General features: G+C 34.0%; 1 protein-coding gene across 5 annotated transcripts; it reads left to right on the forward strand.

The window, feature by feature from the left end:
• On the forward strand, positions 487-17,878 carry LOC109820444 (inositol monophosphatase 3-like). 5 transcript variants are annotated; one of them, XM_020386587.1, is made up of 15 exons: positions 487-593; positions 717-772; positions 864-914; positions 2,697-2,777; positions 2,847-2,950; positions 3,046-3,130; positions 5,360-5,414; positions 5,541-5,584; positions 9,448-9,516; positions 9,591-9,691; positions 9,775-9,831; positions 9,938-10,051; positions 15,586-15,655; positions 17,279-17,309; positions 17,468-17,878. In XM_020386587.1, exons 1-12 carry the CDS (start codon positions 581-583, stop codon positions 10,047-10,049), a joined length of 828 nt encoding a protein of 275 aa, XP_020242176.1. In that variant the 5' UTR covers positions 487-580; the 3' UTR covers positions 10,050-10,051; positions 15,586-15,655; positions 17,279-17,309; positions 17,468-17,878. The 5 variants fall into 5 exon arrangements, with proteins under 5 accessions (XP_020242176.1, XP_020242177.1, XP_020242174.1 ...); XM_020386588.1 differs by lacking the exon at positions 15,586-15,655; XM_020386585.1 differs by lacking the exons at positions 17,279-17,309; positions 17,468-17,878 and adding an exon at positions 15,291-15,369 and having other exon boundaries at positions 15,586-15,889.

The raw sequence follows: 18,370 nt of genomic DNA on the forward strand, positions 1-18,370 counted from the left end.
GAAAAAGTTATAAAATTAGCATATGAATGATATAAAGGAACACTTTGGTGAATTTTTTTAGCTTTGCATAATTGAAGGTACTAATGTTCCAATTTTTTACAACTTAGCGTAAATAAATGCTACGAAAAATAATTGAGGGTATATAAAGGCAAACTGAGTGAAATTATAAGGTAATTAATTGCTATTTAGCCTTAAATATAAGGGGCTGTTTGTTTTGCTTTTTTTGCCCCTGATTCCCTGTCAAAACTGACAGCTTTCTTGCCAAAACGCCCCTAAAAAGGACGTTTTAGTAAGAAAGCTGCTAAAACTAACAGCAAGCTGTCAGTTTTGACAGGAATCAGGGGCAAAAGAAAACAACCAAACAGCTACACTTTTTAAAGCGGTACAAAATTATGACCTCACCCACTTCATTTAAAAAAAGAAAAAAAAAGAAAAAAAAGGTTTTTTCCGGCAATTATTCATAACATCAGTGGCCTTTTGTACAAACTCTCTTTATAAGTGAAGCAGCATGACCAATGACCGTGCTTTCTACTTTCTTTGATCGTTTTCGGAGAGGGAGCGTGAAAAAAATAGCGGAAAAATGGCTGACAACGGTATTCGACCGCTCCTCTCCCATTTTAATTTACCTCATTTTCCTTTATGTTTTTCCAAATTAAAAACTCTTATTTTAGCAAGCACTGCTGAGGAATTATTTTTTTTACGGTGATAATTGTTAGGTTCCCTTTCGGAGTTCCTCGCCGTCGCCGTGGATGCTGCGAAAAGCGCCGGAGAGGTTATTTGAAACCTAATATTGGGTTTTAATTTGATCTTGCAAATTTTTCATTCAAGTTTTGATTTTTATGGGTTTTAATTGGATGTTTCAGATTATTCGTAAAGGATTTCACGAGAAGAAGAATGTGGAGCACAAAGGACAGGTGATCCCTTGATTTTTTTTTTTGCAACTGCTTAAGTCTTGGAGTTTTTGTTTTTAATATTCATTGTTAAAATAATCTTGTGCTGCTAATCTGCTTTAAAATGGAAAAGTGATCTCAAATCATGGACGAAATTTGATTTTAGGGTTTTAAAATTAAATTACTGTCTTTTATTATTATTATTTAAAATGCTAATGGAAGGTTGAAGTTCGGAAAAGATTGATTAACTTTAGGGCTTAACTACAGATATATTTTTACTTTTCATTGATATTTGTCAGTCACTGTGTGCCAAGGTTTAGCTATTTGGGTTTTAAGCTGGAGGGTGGCAGCATATAGTATTTGGATTTATCATTATCTTTTGTGGAAAATGAAATGGCTTGACAGCTTGGGTCTTTTATTATGACCGCTTGTTGAGAGTTAAATTGGCGTTAAAAATTGGAGCTAAAGTAGAGTATGACACTAGGGCTTGTGACCACAATAAACCATCATCACACGTGCAAGAAATCAAGCCAAACATCGGGACGGATTTGTTTTTTAGCTTTTAGTGTGTTAATATTTCCTTTTGAAGTGTTAATTTATATTCGTTTCAGTGCCTCAGTAGCTGAGAAGATTTTTTGACCGTTCCTTTTTTTTTCAGCTTCTGGTCTAAAATGTTTTAGGAAACATAAGAACTTTTACGAAATCAGATTTGCAGGGACATAGATTACCTGAATCCTTATTTTAGGACACTACTTGTGAAGTGTCAGGGATTAAAGGTGTAGAGGAAAGAGGAGAAATTGCGAAGGAGAGGTTGTGGTGACGAAAATATAATGATTTAAGAAAGGATGAGAAGAAAGAACAGGAGAATGTCATGGCAGAGGTGGTGGTCGAAGACATAATGGTTGAGGAGGAGTAGACTTGATTCACGGGTTAATGGGTTCATGAGAGGGAGCGTATTTTAGGAATACTGTAAAAGGTACACATAGATTTTCATGTCAAAGGTACATAGGGGCTTAGAAGCAAGATTTTCAAAAAAGTAGGGGCTTTCTGGTAGTTAATTTAGTCAAAGGGGCTTTGGAGCACAAATTCATAAACCGGGGCCCCAAAGCAATCTTCCCTTTATCATTTGAAAATTTTCATTTGGAACTTATTTGTAGGTTGATTAAGAAAATTTTGAATCAATTCTGAAATTTATGGGTTCTTCACAATTCTGTTGAACTTTTATTATCTGATAGATAAATAAAGAGGCGAAGAGAAGCATACTAGTCTTAGGTGCGCTTTACTTGGAGCTATCTCCGAATATTGCTCTATTAACTGTTCTAACAATGTGAATTCATGCTATTGCATCACGCCGCAATATCGGGCTTCTTAGCTCCCAGGGCTTTTATCGGACTACTTGCACTCTGTTTGAAGTGTTTAATTAAATTGGTGACTTCTAAATAATGTCAAAACTTTTCTTTGGTTTCTTTTGGTTTATAGTGTGTTAGAATGTAAAGGCTTTGCATAAAAAGGACTTTCAATCCCTTCAGAATTTTCTTGTTTGCGGTGCAAATCCTTTGTTTTGGCACTTTATGATATTGATTTGTTCTTAAAAATATAATAATTCATTATTGCACAAATTAAATATTTATAACATGAATTAAACTTCTTACGGCATCTAGTAGTAAGATAACTGGATTTGGGTGGTTAACTTTGTAGAATAATGGATATAGTCTTATTGACATATCTGTTGATCTTACTCTTGCTACTTAGCTCCATATGTAGTTCTACAAAGATAATGATTACAATATCATCCATTGAATGCAGGTTGATTTGGTGACGGAGACGGACAAAGCATGTGAAGATCTCATTTTCAACCACCTTAAAAAATACTACCCTGAACATAAGGTGAATATCTTACCTTCTGAGTTATATGCCTCACTGTACCAAACCTTCAGCATAATTTTGTTATTGTAGTTTATAGGTGAAGAAACATCTGCAGCATGTGGCACTTCTGAGCTGACTGATCATCCTACATGGATAGTTGACCCCCTGGATGGAACAATTAACTTTGTTCACGGGTAAGCGGAATTTCTTCCTTCTGAAGTCATGTTGATTTTTTGTTCCTTTTATTTTTTGTAACCACTTTCTTTTAATACAACTGAGTTACTTTTAGGTACCCCTTTGTGTGTGTATCCATTGGTCTTACAATTGGAAAGGTACCTACAGTTGGTGTTGTATACAACCCAATACTTAATGAGGTATTTTCTTCTTGGTTCTTCTTATATGGGTCCCAAATCCTTATCTTTAAATAAGTCCCTTAAATCTCATATATTCTAAATTAGTCCCCCACATCTCATGCGTTTAAAATAGGTCCCCCAAATCTGCAAGCTCTCTTAAACGAGTCCATTATCTGGCATGTTTTGCCTCCACTTTCCTAGATATTTTCTTTCTCTGCCTCTTCCCTTGCTTGTTATTTGTTTAGAAGCCTCTATTCCACTTCTTTACCAGTATTAGGTGTAACTATCTAGGGAAGAACATGGAAAAACTAGCAAGATTAATTTAGCTTAGTTAATTTAGAGTTAACAATTCTTAACCTAGAGGCTAGAGGTACTTATTTAAGCAACCTAGAGGCTAGAGGTACTTATTTAAGCGAACTTATATATTTAGGACTAATTTAAAAATGAGATTTGGGGGACTTATTTAATAGAATTTATACATTTGGGTGATTTATAAACTATATGAGATTTGGGGGACTTTTTTAAAAATAGGTTAAAATTGTGAACTTTTTTCTTTCATTCATTTTGTTTCCTATTTATTTATATTTTTGTTTTTGTATGCTACAACATCTTATTATCTTACGGTTGACCTTGTAATTTCATTTGGGAAAAGTCCAAAAGATAATTTAGATCACTATACTTCTCCTTTTTAATTAAAATGTTTGTATTATAGAAAGGATTTTTATCAACAATTTATTAAAAAGACGGTTGTCAAGTTGGTTAGACGGTTGAAAGCATTATGATTTTCTAAGCTTTAGGAATTTCCCATTTGACACGGGAAGAATTTTTTTATTGATTTGGACAGACAATTTCTTAAATATATGATATAGAATGATACTTTACATAGAATTGGATAAACATGTTAAAGTAGAAGTAGTAGACATGACAATATAGATAACAAATTTATTAATGAAATCCTGTATCGTAATTAGTAAGAGATTCACCTTACTGCAATTTTATGAAGTTGAAGATGAAAGATAGTTATTGATCATATTGCAATATATAATTTTATTTTCACGTGTTTGTAATAAAAATCTACGGTGCTTCAATAATAAGAAAAACTTAGGTAGGCATACTACTGATTGTACCGGGTAGAGAGAAATAAAATAAAATCAGAAAGCACTAAGTTTTGATGAGCAGATAAAAGAGATACATGTATACTTAGCTCCAACTTAGAAGTTATTGTGTATTTTCTTGCTAAAAGAAGAAAGACCTATTCTATGTAAAATCATCTTTAGTTTTTTCCCCTTTTTTATTTTACAGATAACTGGTGTGACGAATAAATATTGTGCCATATTTTTTTTCCTATAAGTAATGGTTATTGTTCATCGATGCGCTAATACTATGTGGCTCACTATACAAAGATTTAAATTATATATAAACTGTAAACCTGCTCTTTGTTTAACAAAAATCTTGTTTCAGTTATAGTCAAGATTACCCAAGTAGTTTCAGTCTTCATCATTATTTTTATCTTATAAAGGGAAAATTTCACAAAACCCCCGATAGTTTGGGATGTTTCCCAAAGAACCCCCAATAGTTTGGGATGTTTCCCACAAAACCCCCAGTACTATGTATTATTGTTTTCCTCACTAAATACCATAAATTTTGACGACACAAACCTCTCGCAAAAAAAAAAAAAATTTCTCATCCTTTTTTTAATTTTTTGCAAAAGAAACCCTCACATTATGCAATTTGCAAATGTATTGGGGGTAGAGGGTGGGGGAAGGGGGAGAGAGAACGTTTTTTTTGCAAATTCCCTAAAGTGAGGGTTTGTTTTGCAAAAATAATTATTAAAATTTATGAAAAAGGATTTTTTTGCAAAAGTAATTATTAAGTTTCAGATGGTTCTGTTTGGTTATTCCATTTTATATATGGTTGAACTCTCAGAATACCAAATGGACTTGTTTTTGTGCTTAAAGACAACAGATTATGTTTTTGTGCAATAACAGTGATTTATAAGCTGGATTGACCATTATATTAGCTACCACAAACCAGACTTAATACAGGAAAAAAAATGTTTGTCCAACATACTCCAACATTTTCTGCTAAAATTTTAAACATTATCAAAATTTCAGGTCTCTTTCAATTTACTATGTGAATGTAAAAATAGTAATGCTAATTGTTTTATCTGATTTATATCTGGAATGAGAATGCATAATTTGTTTTATGTAGTGTTTAACTAAATTGAAAACATTGTAATCTGATGTGTAGCTTTTCACTGGCATCCGAGGGCAAGGTGCTTTCTTGAATGGGGATCCTATAAAAGGTGAGAGATCTCTGGTCAGCAGTATAATATTTTTTGATGTTGGAATGTTCCACAGTTTCACTGGAGGAATATTCTTTTAGCATTTTTAAGAATTTTTATTTCCTTACTTAATCTATTATTTTTTAGCATCATCTCAATCTGAGCTGGTGAAATCCCTGCTTGTGACAGAGGTATGAAGATAGTTCTCAAACTTCACATAATATTGTTTCTTGGAATACTGCTAATCTTTGATTTTATGCTCATTGAAATTGCATTGCATATTCCCATGTTTGATTCCCATATTGATGTCACTTTAATATATGTTTATTATGAAGCTGTAACCCAAAATTTTGGAGTCAGTAACACTGTTTTAAAAAACCTTCGCCTAGTCCGCTTAGGCGTACGCCTATACCTAGGCGGTACTTAGACCGCCTAACTAGCACCTAGCGCCTAGGCGGTATTTAGGCTATCCACCTAGATTTTACGAGCGTTTAGGGGAGCATTGTCTGCTTACATGGATTGCACCCTGTAGGCATTGGTTGTGATTTTATGTGTTGTAGCCTACACGTCCTACAAACTCCATTAACCTCCAAATATGAACACCTCCACTACCTCCTCCGACCTTCAGCAAAACCTTATCGACCACTACTTAAATGAAGAAAGAAATCCGCCTAGACACCAGTCCGACATCTAAGCTTTCAATAACGTTGACATTCACTATCAATTATTGTAATTAAAAATAAAAAAAAACATCTTAGGCTCTATCCTTGTTAATTATTATTTTGGTTATTTAATATCTAAGTATGCATGATTTATTGTGAAACTAAGATTGCTATCTTTTTTTGAAAATTTATATAAATTTAATACATATTTTTATCAATTATTATAATTAAATAATTTAAAAATAGTCAAACGCCTAGGCGTTGCCTAGGCGTACGCCCATGGGTCTAGGTGCTAGGTGTTCGCTCAAACCCCTAGTCTGCCTAGCGCCTTCTATAACATTGGTCGGTAACATTAATTAATTTTCTGTAGTCATCTCTTGAGGGCAATTTTCTCTTTCTAACAGCCATCTGATGATCTTTCACTTATTTATTTCATGTTTCTTTAGGTACATCTGAGTTGTTCCATCTGCCATTCTACCACTTCTCTTAAATTAGTTTGTAAAACATAATTCTTATTTTGATCTTAAATTGACACTGTTGATCTCTTTATCAGAGCTTATTTTATCGAGGATGGTAAATTGGTACTATTACTTGCCATAAAGAGCAAGGAAGAACTTTCAATGATTTTGTGATGATGGTAAGTGCATAGCGGATACTGTAAAAGCATGAATCGTTCCGTTTGATCTGTGGAGGAAGGAGATTATCCTGGGTAGTTTTTGGACTTGTTGTACCTTTAGTTGCACAAATTTCATCATTATAGGTTTTTTTTTCCTTCCATGCTTTTCTATCCCCCCCATCATTTGGTATTAGAACCGAAGCAAAGATGTAGCCTAATCTATGATGATTTCTCTTCAACAAAAGCAAACATACAGAACTTTTGTCTCTTATAGTGAAAGTTCCCATCAGGATATCCAATTTGAAACTCTAGGTCGAGTTTTTTTCAATCAGGGGATTGGATGTAGAACAATTTTCTCTTGGATAATCATAAAAGATGAGGGAAAGAATAGAAAAAGTGACTGGAGTTTCTTCTAATCGTAGACTTTTGATTTTAGTAGAAACTTTCTTGCAATGTTGAAAAATAATGAAATAAATTATGTAACACTTGACCTCTTGTTAAGGGTTAAGGTAAAAAAGGCAAAAATCATCATGCATAACATAGGTAATATTTATTTATTAATTATTTAGATATTTTATAAGTACTAACAATTCATAATAACTTTAACACTAAGAAACATAACATCACAATTATCAAATATAGAAATATAGTATCACAAGTTCTTAAAAAAAAATAAGTCATATATGACTAACAACCATTCTAAAAAGCATCATCCAATGATTATGTAATAACAACAAGAAGTTTTGCATATATAGTGACTGCAAAGTGCAAACTTAATTTTACAAAATCAAGTGTTAACTGAAAACTGAAAACAGAGAACTAAAGCCTAATCAAAATCAAGTAATAACTGAAAGTAATTATCTCAACAATACAATTAACCCAGTAATTAATCTCCTACGACAAATCTTAAAAAATTAAGTTGAAGGGTAAAGTAAAGTAGCAACAAGTTTGATATGATTTTGAGAGTAAATTGGCAATATAAAAGATTGAAATTTGGAAGGTAATTTTTAGATTTTACTATTCATTTAAAGGACTTAAAACTGAAATGCCCAATCCATAATTGAAAAATAAAAATTTTACCTTACTGGAGTCCGCATAAGCGATTGATAGCTGGAGGAGTTTCAGAGGAGCAGGGCTAGAGGAGTTGCAGAGGAAGAAACAGGGTTCATCGCTATCAAGATTTAAGAGGAGTTAGAGAGGGACAAGAGACGGAGGAGATGTCGAGAGGAGGTGGGGAGGGTTCGTCGTTGTTGAGAGGAGTTAGAGAGGAGTTGACGGGGGAGGAGCTAGTGATGTGGAGGAGATGGAGGAGCTAGGGCGTCTTGTGGTGAGATGGTGGAGACGTAGGTGGAGGAGAACGAAAGGAGATGGGGCGAGGTGGAGCTTCATTGCTGGCGAGAGGGGAAGGAGATGGAGGAGGCGAGGAGCTAGGGTTTAGGTTGGAGGAGGCCAAGAGATTGCAGATTCGCAGGAAGAGAATATAGGTATTGGGAATAAAAGGATAGGGTACAAATAATTTCGATGGTGGTGACGCATCCACGCGTCCTAATCATAGACGCAATTTAACCTAAAAAACTCATGTTAATTAGTTACATAACGTAATGCCCATTTAATGCAATGTAACATGTCTTTTTCTGCGATTAGAATGGGCATGTTACCTAACAAGAGGGCACCATTAAGTTGCAAAATGCATTATAATGGGTTATATAGCGCATTTTTTTCAACTCTGCTTTCTTGTAGCTTTATCTAAAGACAAATTACTAAATTAGTAATTATGAAATTTCACTGATTAGGAATCCTTGTACAATATAATTATTAGGGAATTTTTTATATGATTATATTTCTTCTTTATTAGAGATCAGTTTCTTGGTGATCAAGTTTTATTTCTATAAAAGCAACATGTTCAATGAAATTATTCTGAAGATGTTATGAAAAAAATTATGATTTCTATAGATCGGGGTGATTTAATCTTGGTTATGAAACACCACATTTAAAGGTGAGAACTTATTGGTATGAGATCCTCAATCTTGGTGTGAGGCCACTGATCTAGGCTTGACGCCGTTGATCTTGGTGTGAGGCTACTGATCTAGGCTTGATGCCGTTGATCTAGGCATGACACAAACATATGAATTTTTTTCTTCTTATTCTACTCTTCTTCCTGCTTTCTTCTGTTCCCAATTATTAGGATTGCATAGGCCGGGCGGGACACATGTTTTGTTAGAACTTAATGACCTTACGTGCCTTTGACACATTAAAGTTTTGATTATGCAGTTATCTGCATCACTGGAAATTAACCCCTTATTGCTTGTCTAAATCTAGAATCACAAGTGCTTAACTTCAGATTTGAAAGGATACTTGCGTATGTAGTAAGCCTATGCATATTACTAAGGGATGTCAAAAGCGTGTGTGTGGTACTTATTAATCCTTACTTAAGTGCCAAAAGCGTGTGTGTGGTACTTATTAATCCTTACTAAGTGCCAAAAGCGTGTGTGTGGTACTTATTAATCCTTACTAAGTGAGAAATAAGCTAAAGACCAGCAGAAAGATTGGACCGTATATTTTTTGGCTACTCAGAATGGTATCCTCTATATAGGAACATATTCGGAAACCATAGCATGGATTTGACATTACAACTACTCACTGAAAACTATCTCCATGGTTTCATCTTCAACACTCTGGTCTTCTTACATCCATTGCCCTCCACATAGAAGAACTAGTAAACAGCTATTAGAATACCATCTCGTCACATTTACTGTAGTTGTGAACATTTGAACAGGTTGGATCAGAGCGTGATAAATCCACTGTAGATGCTGCCACTAATGAAATAAACAGCCTATTATTCAAGGTAAACTTCAAAGTGCTCTGACCTTATTTCTACCTTGTTGCCAGGGCTAAATCCTATTTGTCTGCTATGATCAGGTGAGATCCCTTAGAATGAATGGTTCTCTTGCTTTAAGCCTTTGCAGCATTGCATGTGGTAGAACTGATCTCCTTTGTATGATTGGATTTGGTGGACCATGGTAAGTTTGTATGAGTAATGACCTTATACAGTTTGTAATGCCAATCATTTCATTGAGATCTTGCTCCATTGCTATGGTCTCAGGGATGTAGCAGGTGGAGCGATTATTGTTCAAGAAGCTGGTGGTCTTGTTTTTGATCCGTAAGTGCTGATTGTTAAAATGTGAGAGGGCATACGCTGCATGCTTATAAAATATATAGATCTCCTTTAATTATTTGGTCAACCAATGACCATCTGTTCTCATCAGGAGTGGAGGAGATTTTGACATAATGTCTCAGAGAGTTGCAGCTACAAATGCCCATCTGAAGGATTTGTTTACAGATGCATTAATGGAATCAGGAATTACTCAACAACCTTGAAGGTCTCATCTTTTACTAGATTTGCTTATTCAAGAGCAAGGATGGTTTTTATAACCCAATCTGCTATTCTTTTACTAGATATCATTGGTTAAATATTCTGGAAAAATTATACAATTTTGATATATAATACATGAATCATGTGCTTCCTATAGGCGATGCATATATTACCTGAAGTAGGTTCTTGCTAGAAATATCATGTACCTGATTCTTCTATATGCACATATGTTGACTTGAACCTGTAACAAGATTTTTGTTTTCCTGTCTGAAATCAGCACTTCCCTCTTTTTTACTCTATCCTTCAATAATAAGACTCGGTTAATTAGCAGCATCCTTGCCTTTGATTTTCCACAGCAATCTTTTTGGACCTTTCTTTGTGTTTAAAATAGATAATTATATGACAGAAAGCATAGCACACATTTATAGGTATTACTAGTGCTATACCCATGCGTTGCAGTGGGTTTTTTTAAAATATATTTTTCATCAAAATGAGAAAACGGATGTCAAATATGATTTTTTTGTTGTGAAAATACCATGTCAGGAAGTGGATATGACATGTTATTTATCAAATTTAATTTATAGAAATAAAAATGTGTATTTCAAGAATAAAAAATCTTCTAACATTATATTGTTGTAAGAGACTATATAAGTTTGAAGGAATATTTTATAATAAAATTTTATTAATTTACCTCATAAACAAATCTGTGCTGATGTTATCAACTACATCAATAGAAAACTAAATATAATCCAATAGTCCATGCCCAAATCCTAGCCTAACGAAGAACAAGCAAGAAATAAATTGACCTCAATTGAACAAAAAAACTGTTTTATTGTACAAAAATAAAGAAGTCACTGAATAAAGAAAAATAAGGACAAAGTGAGTCTCGAGGGGCAAAAAATGGACAAATAAATAAAGGAGTCTATACAAATAAATAGAGAAGTTAAAAAGGCAGTGCTCAAGAAATCTGCTATGTGAAGAGATAAATGAGTCTTGAATGGAAGAAAGAAAAAAGAATTAAATGACTCATCAGTTGAAATGGAACTAAAATCGTTATAATCACAAAAATAAATTGAGAAGTAAAATAGGCAGTCTTAGAGAAGTCAAATAGGCCGTGCAAACATGGACTTATTTTAGTTTTAAGGTATAATAAATATAGAGTTAATACTTAATAGATGCACAGCATAACGTACTAATATAATAAATATATATGTAAGATGAACAGCGTAATGTACAAATATCAACAGCCTACTGACTAAAAGGTGATCACGTGTACTAAGGGGTTTTGTTTTAGTATATTAGCTGCTGCATAGATATGCACGTCTCTTCTCCTAGGCTCTTTAGATGCTAAACTATTTTAAGATTCATGAATATGTTGCTTTTCCTTCTGTTCTAAATGGATTTTGCCTTGAAAATGTAACTCGGAACAGATAAAAAACATGCTCAAGTTTATGCAGAAAAGGGTGGTAGGATGAAGTAGAAAGGTAAGGGTTCATTTATATTGATTGCAATTTGATTTAAAAAAAAGGAGGCAAATCAACTAAAAGAGCTAAGGGAAGGCTACCTAAACATGATAATCTAGGATTATGTTTTCATGATCTCACGTCTAGTTATACATTATAATCTAAATCTAATGATGATGTTATCATGATCTCTTAATTAGTTAGAGTTCTATATGCATTCAATTTTTTTGCCAGTTGATAGTTATTTACTATCTTATTGTGTTTGGGATGAAAAATTCTTAGGTGCTTAATGAGTACCAAGATAGCATACACTAATCCAATAGGAAGTGGCATGTGGCATTAACCATTTGTAAATAATCATAAATGAGGGGGTCATATGATATTGTATGCCACAAAGCCTATTTCTATTGACATGGTGTATACTACTTAATGCTCATGGTGCACATGCACCTAAGAATTTCTCGTTTGGGATTGATTCTTCTACTGGGCCTTGCATTTGTTTTGTAATTAATGACAAGCCAATTGATAGTTCTATATGCTCAGAATATGATATTTTTTATCATAGATCATGCATGCTGATGTGTCTTGATAGCTTCGTTTTTGGTTTTAGGTTAATATAGCATAGCATAACAAAAGCATCAAGTGGTTTAATGGGTCTATAACGGGTTTACCCAAATTTACCTTCATTTTCCTATAATGGTTTACGATGCAAGGGAATCAAGGCTAGTGTTTTCCAGACCTTGTATTTCTCAAAGTTAGTCTAGAGTTGGATTCTTTGATCTCAAATTTGATTTCTTCATATGTTTTTTGATCTAGATCTAGCTTTGGTTGATTTAATTTTGTTTTATATGGGAAATGTGGAAATGACCCAAGATTATAGTTCTTTATACTAGCAATCAAATATTGGAAATCTTTAAGTTCCAATTTTTAGTTCTTGCAATAGATTCATGCTTTGATCTAGATTTGTGTTCTTTAGCTTTTAATAATGTTTATTTATGATATGAGTTGGTTTGGTAATATAGATGTACAGTTTGAGCAATACCCATGTCGTATAATATCTATGGTTTTTCGTGTCATAGATCAATGTAGGTCTAAATGATATCTTTGTGCTTTCGAGTCAAACTAATTTCTATAGGATCTTTCAAGGTTTTAAATGTCGGCTGACATGTCCGACATGTCGACCGACATATCGGCCGACATATTGGTTTGAGGGCTTGACCCACACGACATGGACGTTTTCAACTTGTATGTCGGTTTTCAGGGCCAAAACGAAAATATCAGGGTCATATCTAGCATATCGGCCTATTTTTTAGCTTTAAAAAATCGGCCGATATGATATTTTTTTTAAGGTCTGTTTTTTGTTATCGGGTTTGGGTTTATTGATAAATACCCAAACTCGTTTGACTCGTTCTCATGTTTAAGGATTTCTTATGAACCCGATAGAAAGAATTTATGAACCCAAATCCATATATTATTTATTTTTTTATATGTTTAGTCTATAGAAATTATAAAGTATGCTTATATTGAATTTATGAATGCTTAGATTACATTTAGGATATGATATTATACATATGCGCTTACCCGATATGGCAATCCGATATTTAGTCAATGTCCCCCGATATATCCCCGATTTTTGCTATCCGACATGGATTTCAGCCATCCGATATGAACCCGACATCCGACATTTAAAACCTTGGGATCTTTGTTGTCCTGATTACAATGGGTAATCAATAGATTATCAAAATAGATTTTTCAAACAGCTCAATTTTCCAAAACTTCGTTCTAAAGGTATTGATTAAAACTTCCAACCACATAGGACTGCCATTAGTTCAATGGTTCGAAGGTAAATTTTGTCTTCTCGTGCACAAATTTTGGGTCGACCAACTAGCATCAACGTTGGTATGCGATCTGGCGTCAAGAATCAGAAATAGGTTTTCTGTGTTTTAAGATCAAAGATTAGGACAACCGTCTATGTGAGGCCGATCAATCTTTCACCTCTTAACACTTGTCAGTCTGAGATCTGAAATCGTAACTGTTTTCTTTGGTGTTTTGTGTATTAGGATTCAACTAGGAACCGTGTGGGACCCTCTTCAATCTCCTGGCCCAACACTTTAGTTTTCTCTTTTTATTATATTATAATTATTGTTGATTAATTAAATTCATCATTTTAAGTAGCTTTAGTAGACTTGTTTATCTTTTAATCATGTACTTGCATAGCATTTATCGATATATACATGTCCATTAGCATCATCTCATGATTTCTCAAGTCATTAACTTTCTAAAGTTTTAGACTTGTTAACTTATGATGCTAGTTTGTAAATCATGATGATTATACCTTTGGTCTGCTGGTAGACCTTCATCTTACTTACCACCTAGACCCACCATGGGCACCATAATATATGACAATACTTGATGCCGATAGCCAGATATGTGAATGTCAAGCGAATCCTCGTTGACACTAAATGATTGTTGCACATTTGGGATACATGCTTAGTAAAAGGGGGCTTGTGATTCGGCATGAGTAACAATTTGAGAAATGCATTGAGTTACAATATGAATGATATAAATGAGTAACAATTGGAAAATGTAAAGAAACATGCAAACATATGTCAAGTCATTACATGACTACGTAGGAGATTCACAAATATGGAATTCGTTATCATAGGGAATTCAAAATGTATGGGGTAGTGTATTAGCGTATGTGAGATACAATTAATGATATTGACCTTGTGTTGAAACAACCAGGATGGCAGGATCTAGTAAATAAGATATTATGTGTTGTTAACTTAATAAAATGATCACCGTGGAGTATAAAGAGGAAATAATATTAAGGAATGTGTTGGAATATTTAAATGAGTTATGAAGTTAGCTCATGTGTAGACGTGTAGCATCTGTATCACATATTGAGAGTCAAATGTGGACCGATACGGGGCGCTGTAAGTATTCCGCACATTACCGTGGAAGATTTTTAAATAAGACCAGTGGGGGAGCCATATGGGGGCCAAAAGGGTCTTGGACCCTGCAGAAAAGTAAAATTACTAGAGCAGGATGATGTGTTTATATGTAAAATCATATGGCTTAGCCTAAAAATATGTAAATATGTAAGATGTAGGAGTAGTCTACAAATGTAAATACATAAGATCCTAGAACTTACCTTAAAATGTAATGAAAAAATAAAAGTTTAAGTCCCCTAATGTGCACACGTCTGTAGAAAAAAGACAGTGCTTTAAGTTTTACAAGTATTTTTTTTATATTTTTTCTTTCAAAATTTGAAGATTATTTCTTGGTCTTGATTCTTGATGCTATTAGATTTCACGTTCAAAATTTCTATTCGTTTTTTTGGAACATGTTCAGTGAACCAACTGATCTCTTGCAGACAAAATGTGAATCAAAATCAAACCCTTCCAGCTTATGGGATGTTTATTGAGAAATATGTGGAGAGAAACCTTAAGATGCAGTTAAGTTTAAAGTGGATAATTTTGATGGGGATGTATATAAACAGTTTTTTATTTGGATGATTTTGATGCAAATAATCCTTATGGAACTTCTAGGTAATATTATGGCTAATTTTTTTCTTCATTGTGTTAACATAGGATCTTATGCCTTTATGAAATATTGGTACTTATTTGGAGGTATTCATTTGTGGATGTTTGGTAAACACTATATTCTAATCTGAATTTGATTTTTGAAAATCAAGTTATGTAATGATGTTTAAATACTAATTAATCGTGAAAAAGAAAGTGTTATTTGTTTAATAAAAAATTCTGTTGACTCCTCTTCCAGAAATTTTTGGCTCCACCATTGAATAAGACGAAGTAAAAGAAGATTAGTTAGCACTCTTTGGCCCATCATTATGCTTGAGGTTAGATGTACACTACTATGAGCTTTACTTTTGATATATAATTTGTATGATTCTGTGTTTCTGATGAATTATGCATGATCTATGCATTATGCCTATCTGTTGCATTGCATACCGCCTCCATTTCACTGACAACCCTAGTTTTGCATATTCGGCTGCAGAGCAGGGTGACTGTTTAAAAATCGTTGAGGGACCAATTTTGGTTACTTTTTTTTGCAGATGTTGATATAGCCTTCGGAACGTTGGTACCTAGTTATCTTGTATCTTTCCTTGTTGACCGTGTCACTTGGTAAATATCCTTTGAATACAAACTGAGAAGTATTTTTGAGGTCTTGAGCCCGTTGAGACTTTGTTGTTATTTCTGAGATCTTATCTGGTTTATATGACATACTTTCTTGGTCGTTTTTGCATCTATTCGTGTTGTTTACATGTGATTTTATGTGTTGTGATGAGGAATATTGTTATATACTGATGTAATATCTAGGATTTGATATATTTATTGCAATGGAGTTTGGTCTTTACACATATGTTGTCGGCTGAGCCATGTGGTCGTATATGTATTCAGGAAAACGGGCATGACAGCAGCTCATAGATTTTTAAGATCCACAAACACAACTTGTAACATAACAAATAAGACAACGGTCAGGAACAAGAGCATGGTTTTTATGTGTGGGATTCCAGTTATTTTGAACAGGAAACCTCACTTAGGTTTTCAAGCGCCTGCCCGTTTCTTGTGTCTATATTTAGAGATATGTTTCTTTGTCTCTGTTACTATCATAAGAATAATTTCACTATGAGTTTCCAAATATGGCCTAGGGGAAAGATGAGTAATGCCATCCACACTTCTATCAAAACTCAATATCTGATTGCTCAGAAAATGACACGCGCTGACATTCTTTGGCCAGAAAGTGGACCATCTTTTCTTTTATCATCCTTTAGGGGCTGTTTGGTTGCCTCTTTTAGAGGCTGAATCCCTGTCAAAACTGACAAAAACTGTCAGTTTTGGCAGGGAATCTTGTAAAAACGTCTTTTTAGAGGCATTTTTGGGTGATTTCCTGTCAAAACTGACAGTTTTTGTTAGTTTTGACAGGGATTTAGCCTCTAAAAAAGACAACCAAACAGCCCCTTACCGTTGGAAGCTTTCCAAGGTCCTGGAAAAAGATACAGCTTGAATCTTGCAGAATCTATTTAGCAACCAACGAGAACAAGAAAGATTAAACCGAAACACAATATACCATAAAAACTAAACAAGAAATAATAAAATATAGGAGAAATTTTTAAAACAGCCCATTTTTCAATTTTATTGTGCAAAATCGACCGTCTCAGAAATTGAAAAGGGTCGGTTTTGCTAATATTTTTCAGTTTAGGTCGATTTTGCCTATTAAATTTTAAAAATGGTTGGTTTTAAAAATTTCTCCTAAAATATACAGTGGAAATCCTCAATGAAGGATATCATAATACACGTCACAAAAAAGTGGGAAAAAAAGAGAAGTGTATAACAAATGGCAAGCAAAGCTGTGCCCTTTTTTGGGAAAATAGTTGTTTCTTCTATGCTATTGAATACTTAGGAGGATAGCAGTACGTATGCTGAGTTTCACATCGTTAAGCTAACTGGAGAAAAATAAAACATATGTTTGAAGTGTTGCTTAGAAAATCAAATCATAGCAACTACACTAATCGCGGTTGTGAAGTAAGCATCATTTAAGACACCAAAACACCTCTAAGGACTTAATGGTCATGAAGAATAAACTTCGAGCTCACTATAACATGCTTGAGATAGGGGCAAGAGATGTTAAGCTCACTATAACATATTTTAGTCATTTTCTGCTTTGTGGTGGATGCATTTTACATGTGATACCTGCCTTACATGTTAGGGTTGGGTGTGTATTAACTGAGATTTCTTCATTTGCAGGAATCATAAAGAGGCATTTCATATGTTCAAGGTACATTTGTGTTCTGTTCTACAAGTAGCATTGGCACGTTCATTTTCTCGGTTATGTGGAAAAAATTTTCTGCATACGCGTCAGCTTCTAAAATGTAATCTGTCTCCCTGTTTACTTACTGCGTGGACGCACATGTTTGCATTCTCTATAATCTGCAGAAGACGCACAGATTGAAGCAGGCAAGGCACAATTTGTGAATGAAAATAGCCGCGCAGTTAGCTGGCAGAACCCTTGAATGAATAGAACATGTGTAAATCGTTTTCCGGGCATGATACTTGTACACAATACACCATCGTACTCTCATAAGAAAACAATGACGTTATAGAAACTTCCGATCTAATAGAAGTTTCCTCATTTCGTATTTTCTTTGCTCAACCTTGTTCGTTGCGACGGTTGGCATGAAAATGATGTGTTGGCGCATATGCCACGAAAAAGAGCATGTTCCATGCCACTGCCATGACATGGCCAGGGTATATAATTCCTCTTGAAAAATGTGGCGTGGATGGTCTTAATGTGCTTTGTGGATATGCTTGTTTGCAGTATAATTTTTGTTCTTTATGTTTTGTTTATATTGTCTTTCTGCGGAATGTTCGGATAGATTAAAATTATTTTGAAGGATATCTAATCTTTATACTGTGAATCTGGATGTGTAGTGGTTTATGCCTGTTCCCTGTAGGCTGTCGCGTACTCCTCTTAAGTTCTTTTATGCCTGCATGGCTCATTTAAAAGCAGACACAGTGAAATAATGTGTTGCGACCAAAAGAATTTGCCTTGTACTAAATCTTTAAGACAACATTGGCATCGTTGGATTTTTGTAATAATCTAATTTACTGATGCCTTCACAAGAAAGTGCCTATTAATAAACTAAATAGAAAAAAAAAAATCTTATAATTGATATCGTATTTTGAAATAAACTTGATATCAAATCATGAAATAAAACATTTCATATTCATCAATTATGCCCTCTAAGTGACAAGAGTTAAATATTGGCAGCAGTCATTAGAGATTCAATCAATTTTTTTTAATACGAGATTAATGACTCTTTTAAAAGCTAGAAATTA

Source organism: Asparagus officinalis, chromosome 8 (genome assembly GCF_001876935.1).
Source record: "Asparagus officinalis chromosome 8, Aspof.V1, whole genome shotgun sequence".
NCBI lineage: Eukaryota > Viridiplantae > Streptophyta > Magnoliopsida > Asparagales > Asparagaceae > Asparagus > Asparagus officinalis.

What these genes read in the sequence shown, in the direction of transcription:
- LOC109820444 (XM_020386587.1), top strand. An exon ending in ATGTGGAGCACAAAGGACAG is followed by an intron (nt 915 to 2,696) that starts GTGATCCCTTGA and finishes CATTGAATGCAG; the next exon opens with GTTGATTTGGTGACGGAGAC. An exon ending in GGTGGTCTTGTTTTTGATCC is followed by an intron (nt 9,832 to 9,937) that starts GTAAGTGCTGAT and finishes TGTTCTCATCAG; the next exon opens with GAGTGGAGGAGATTTTGACA.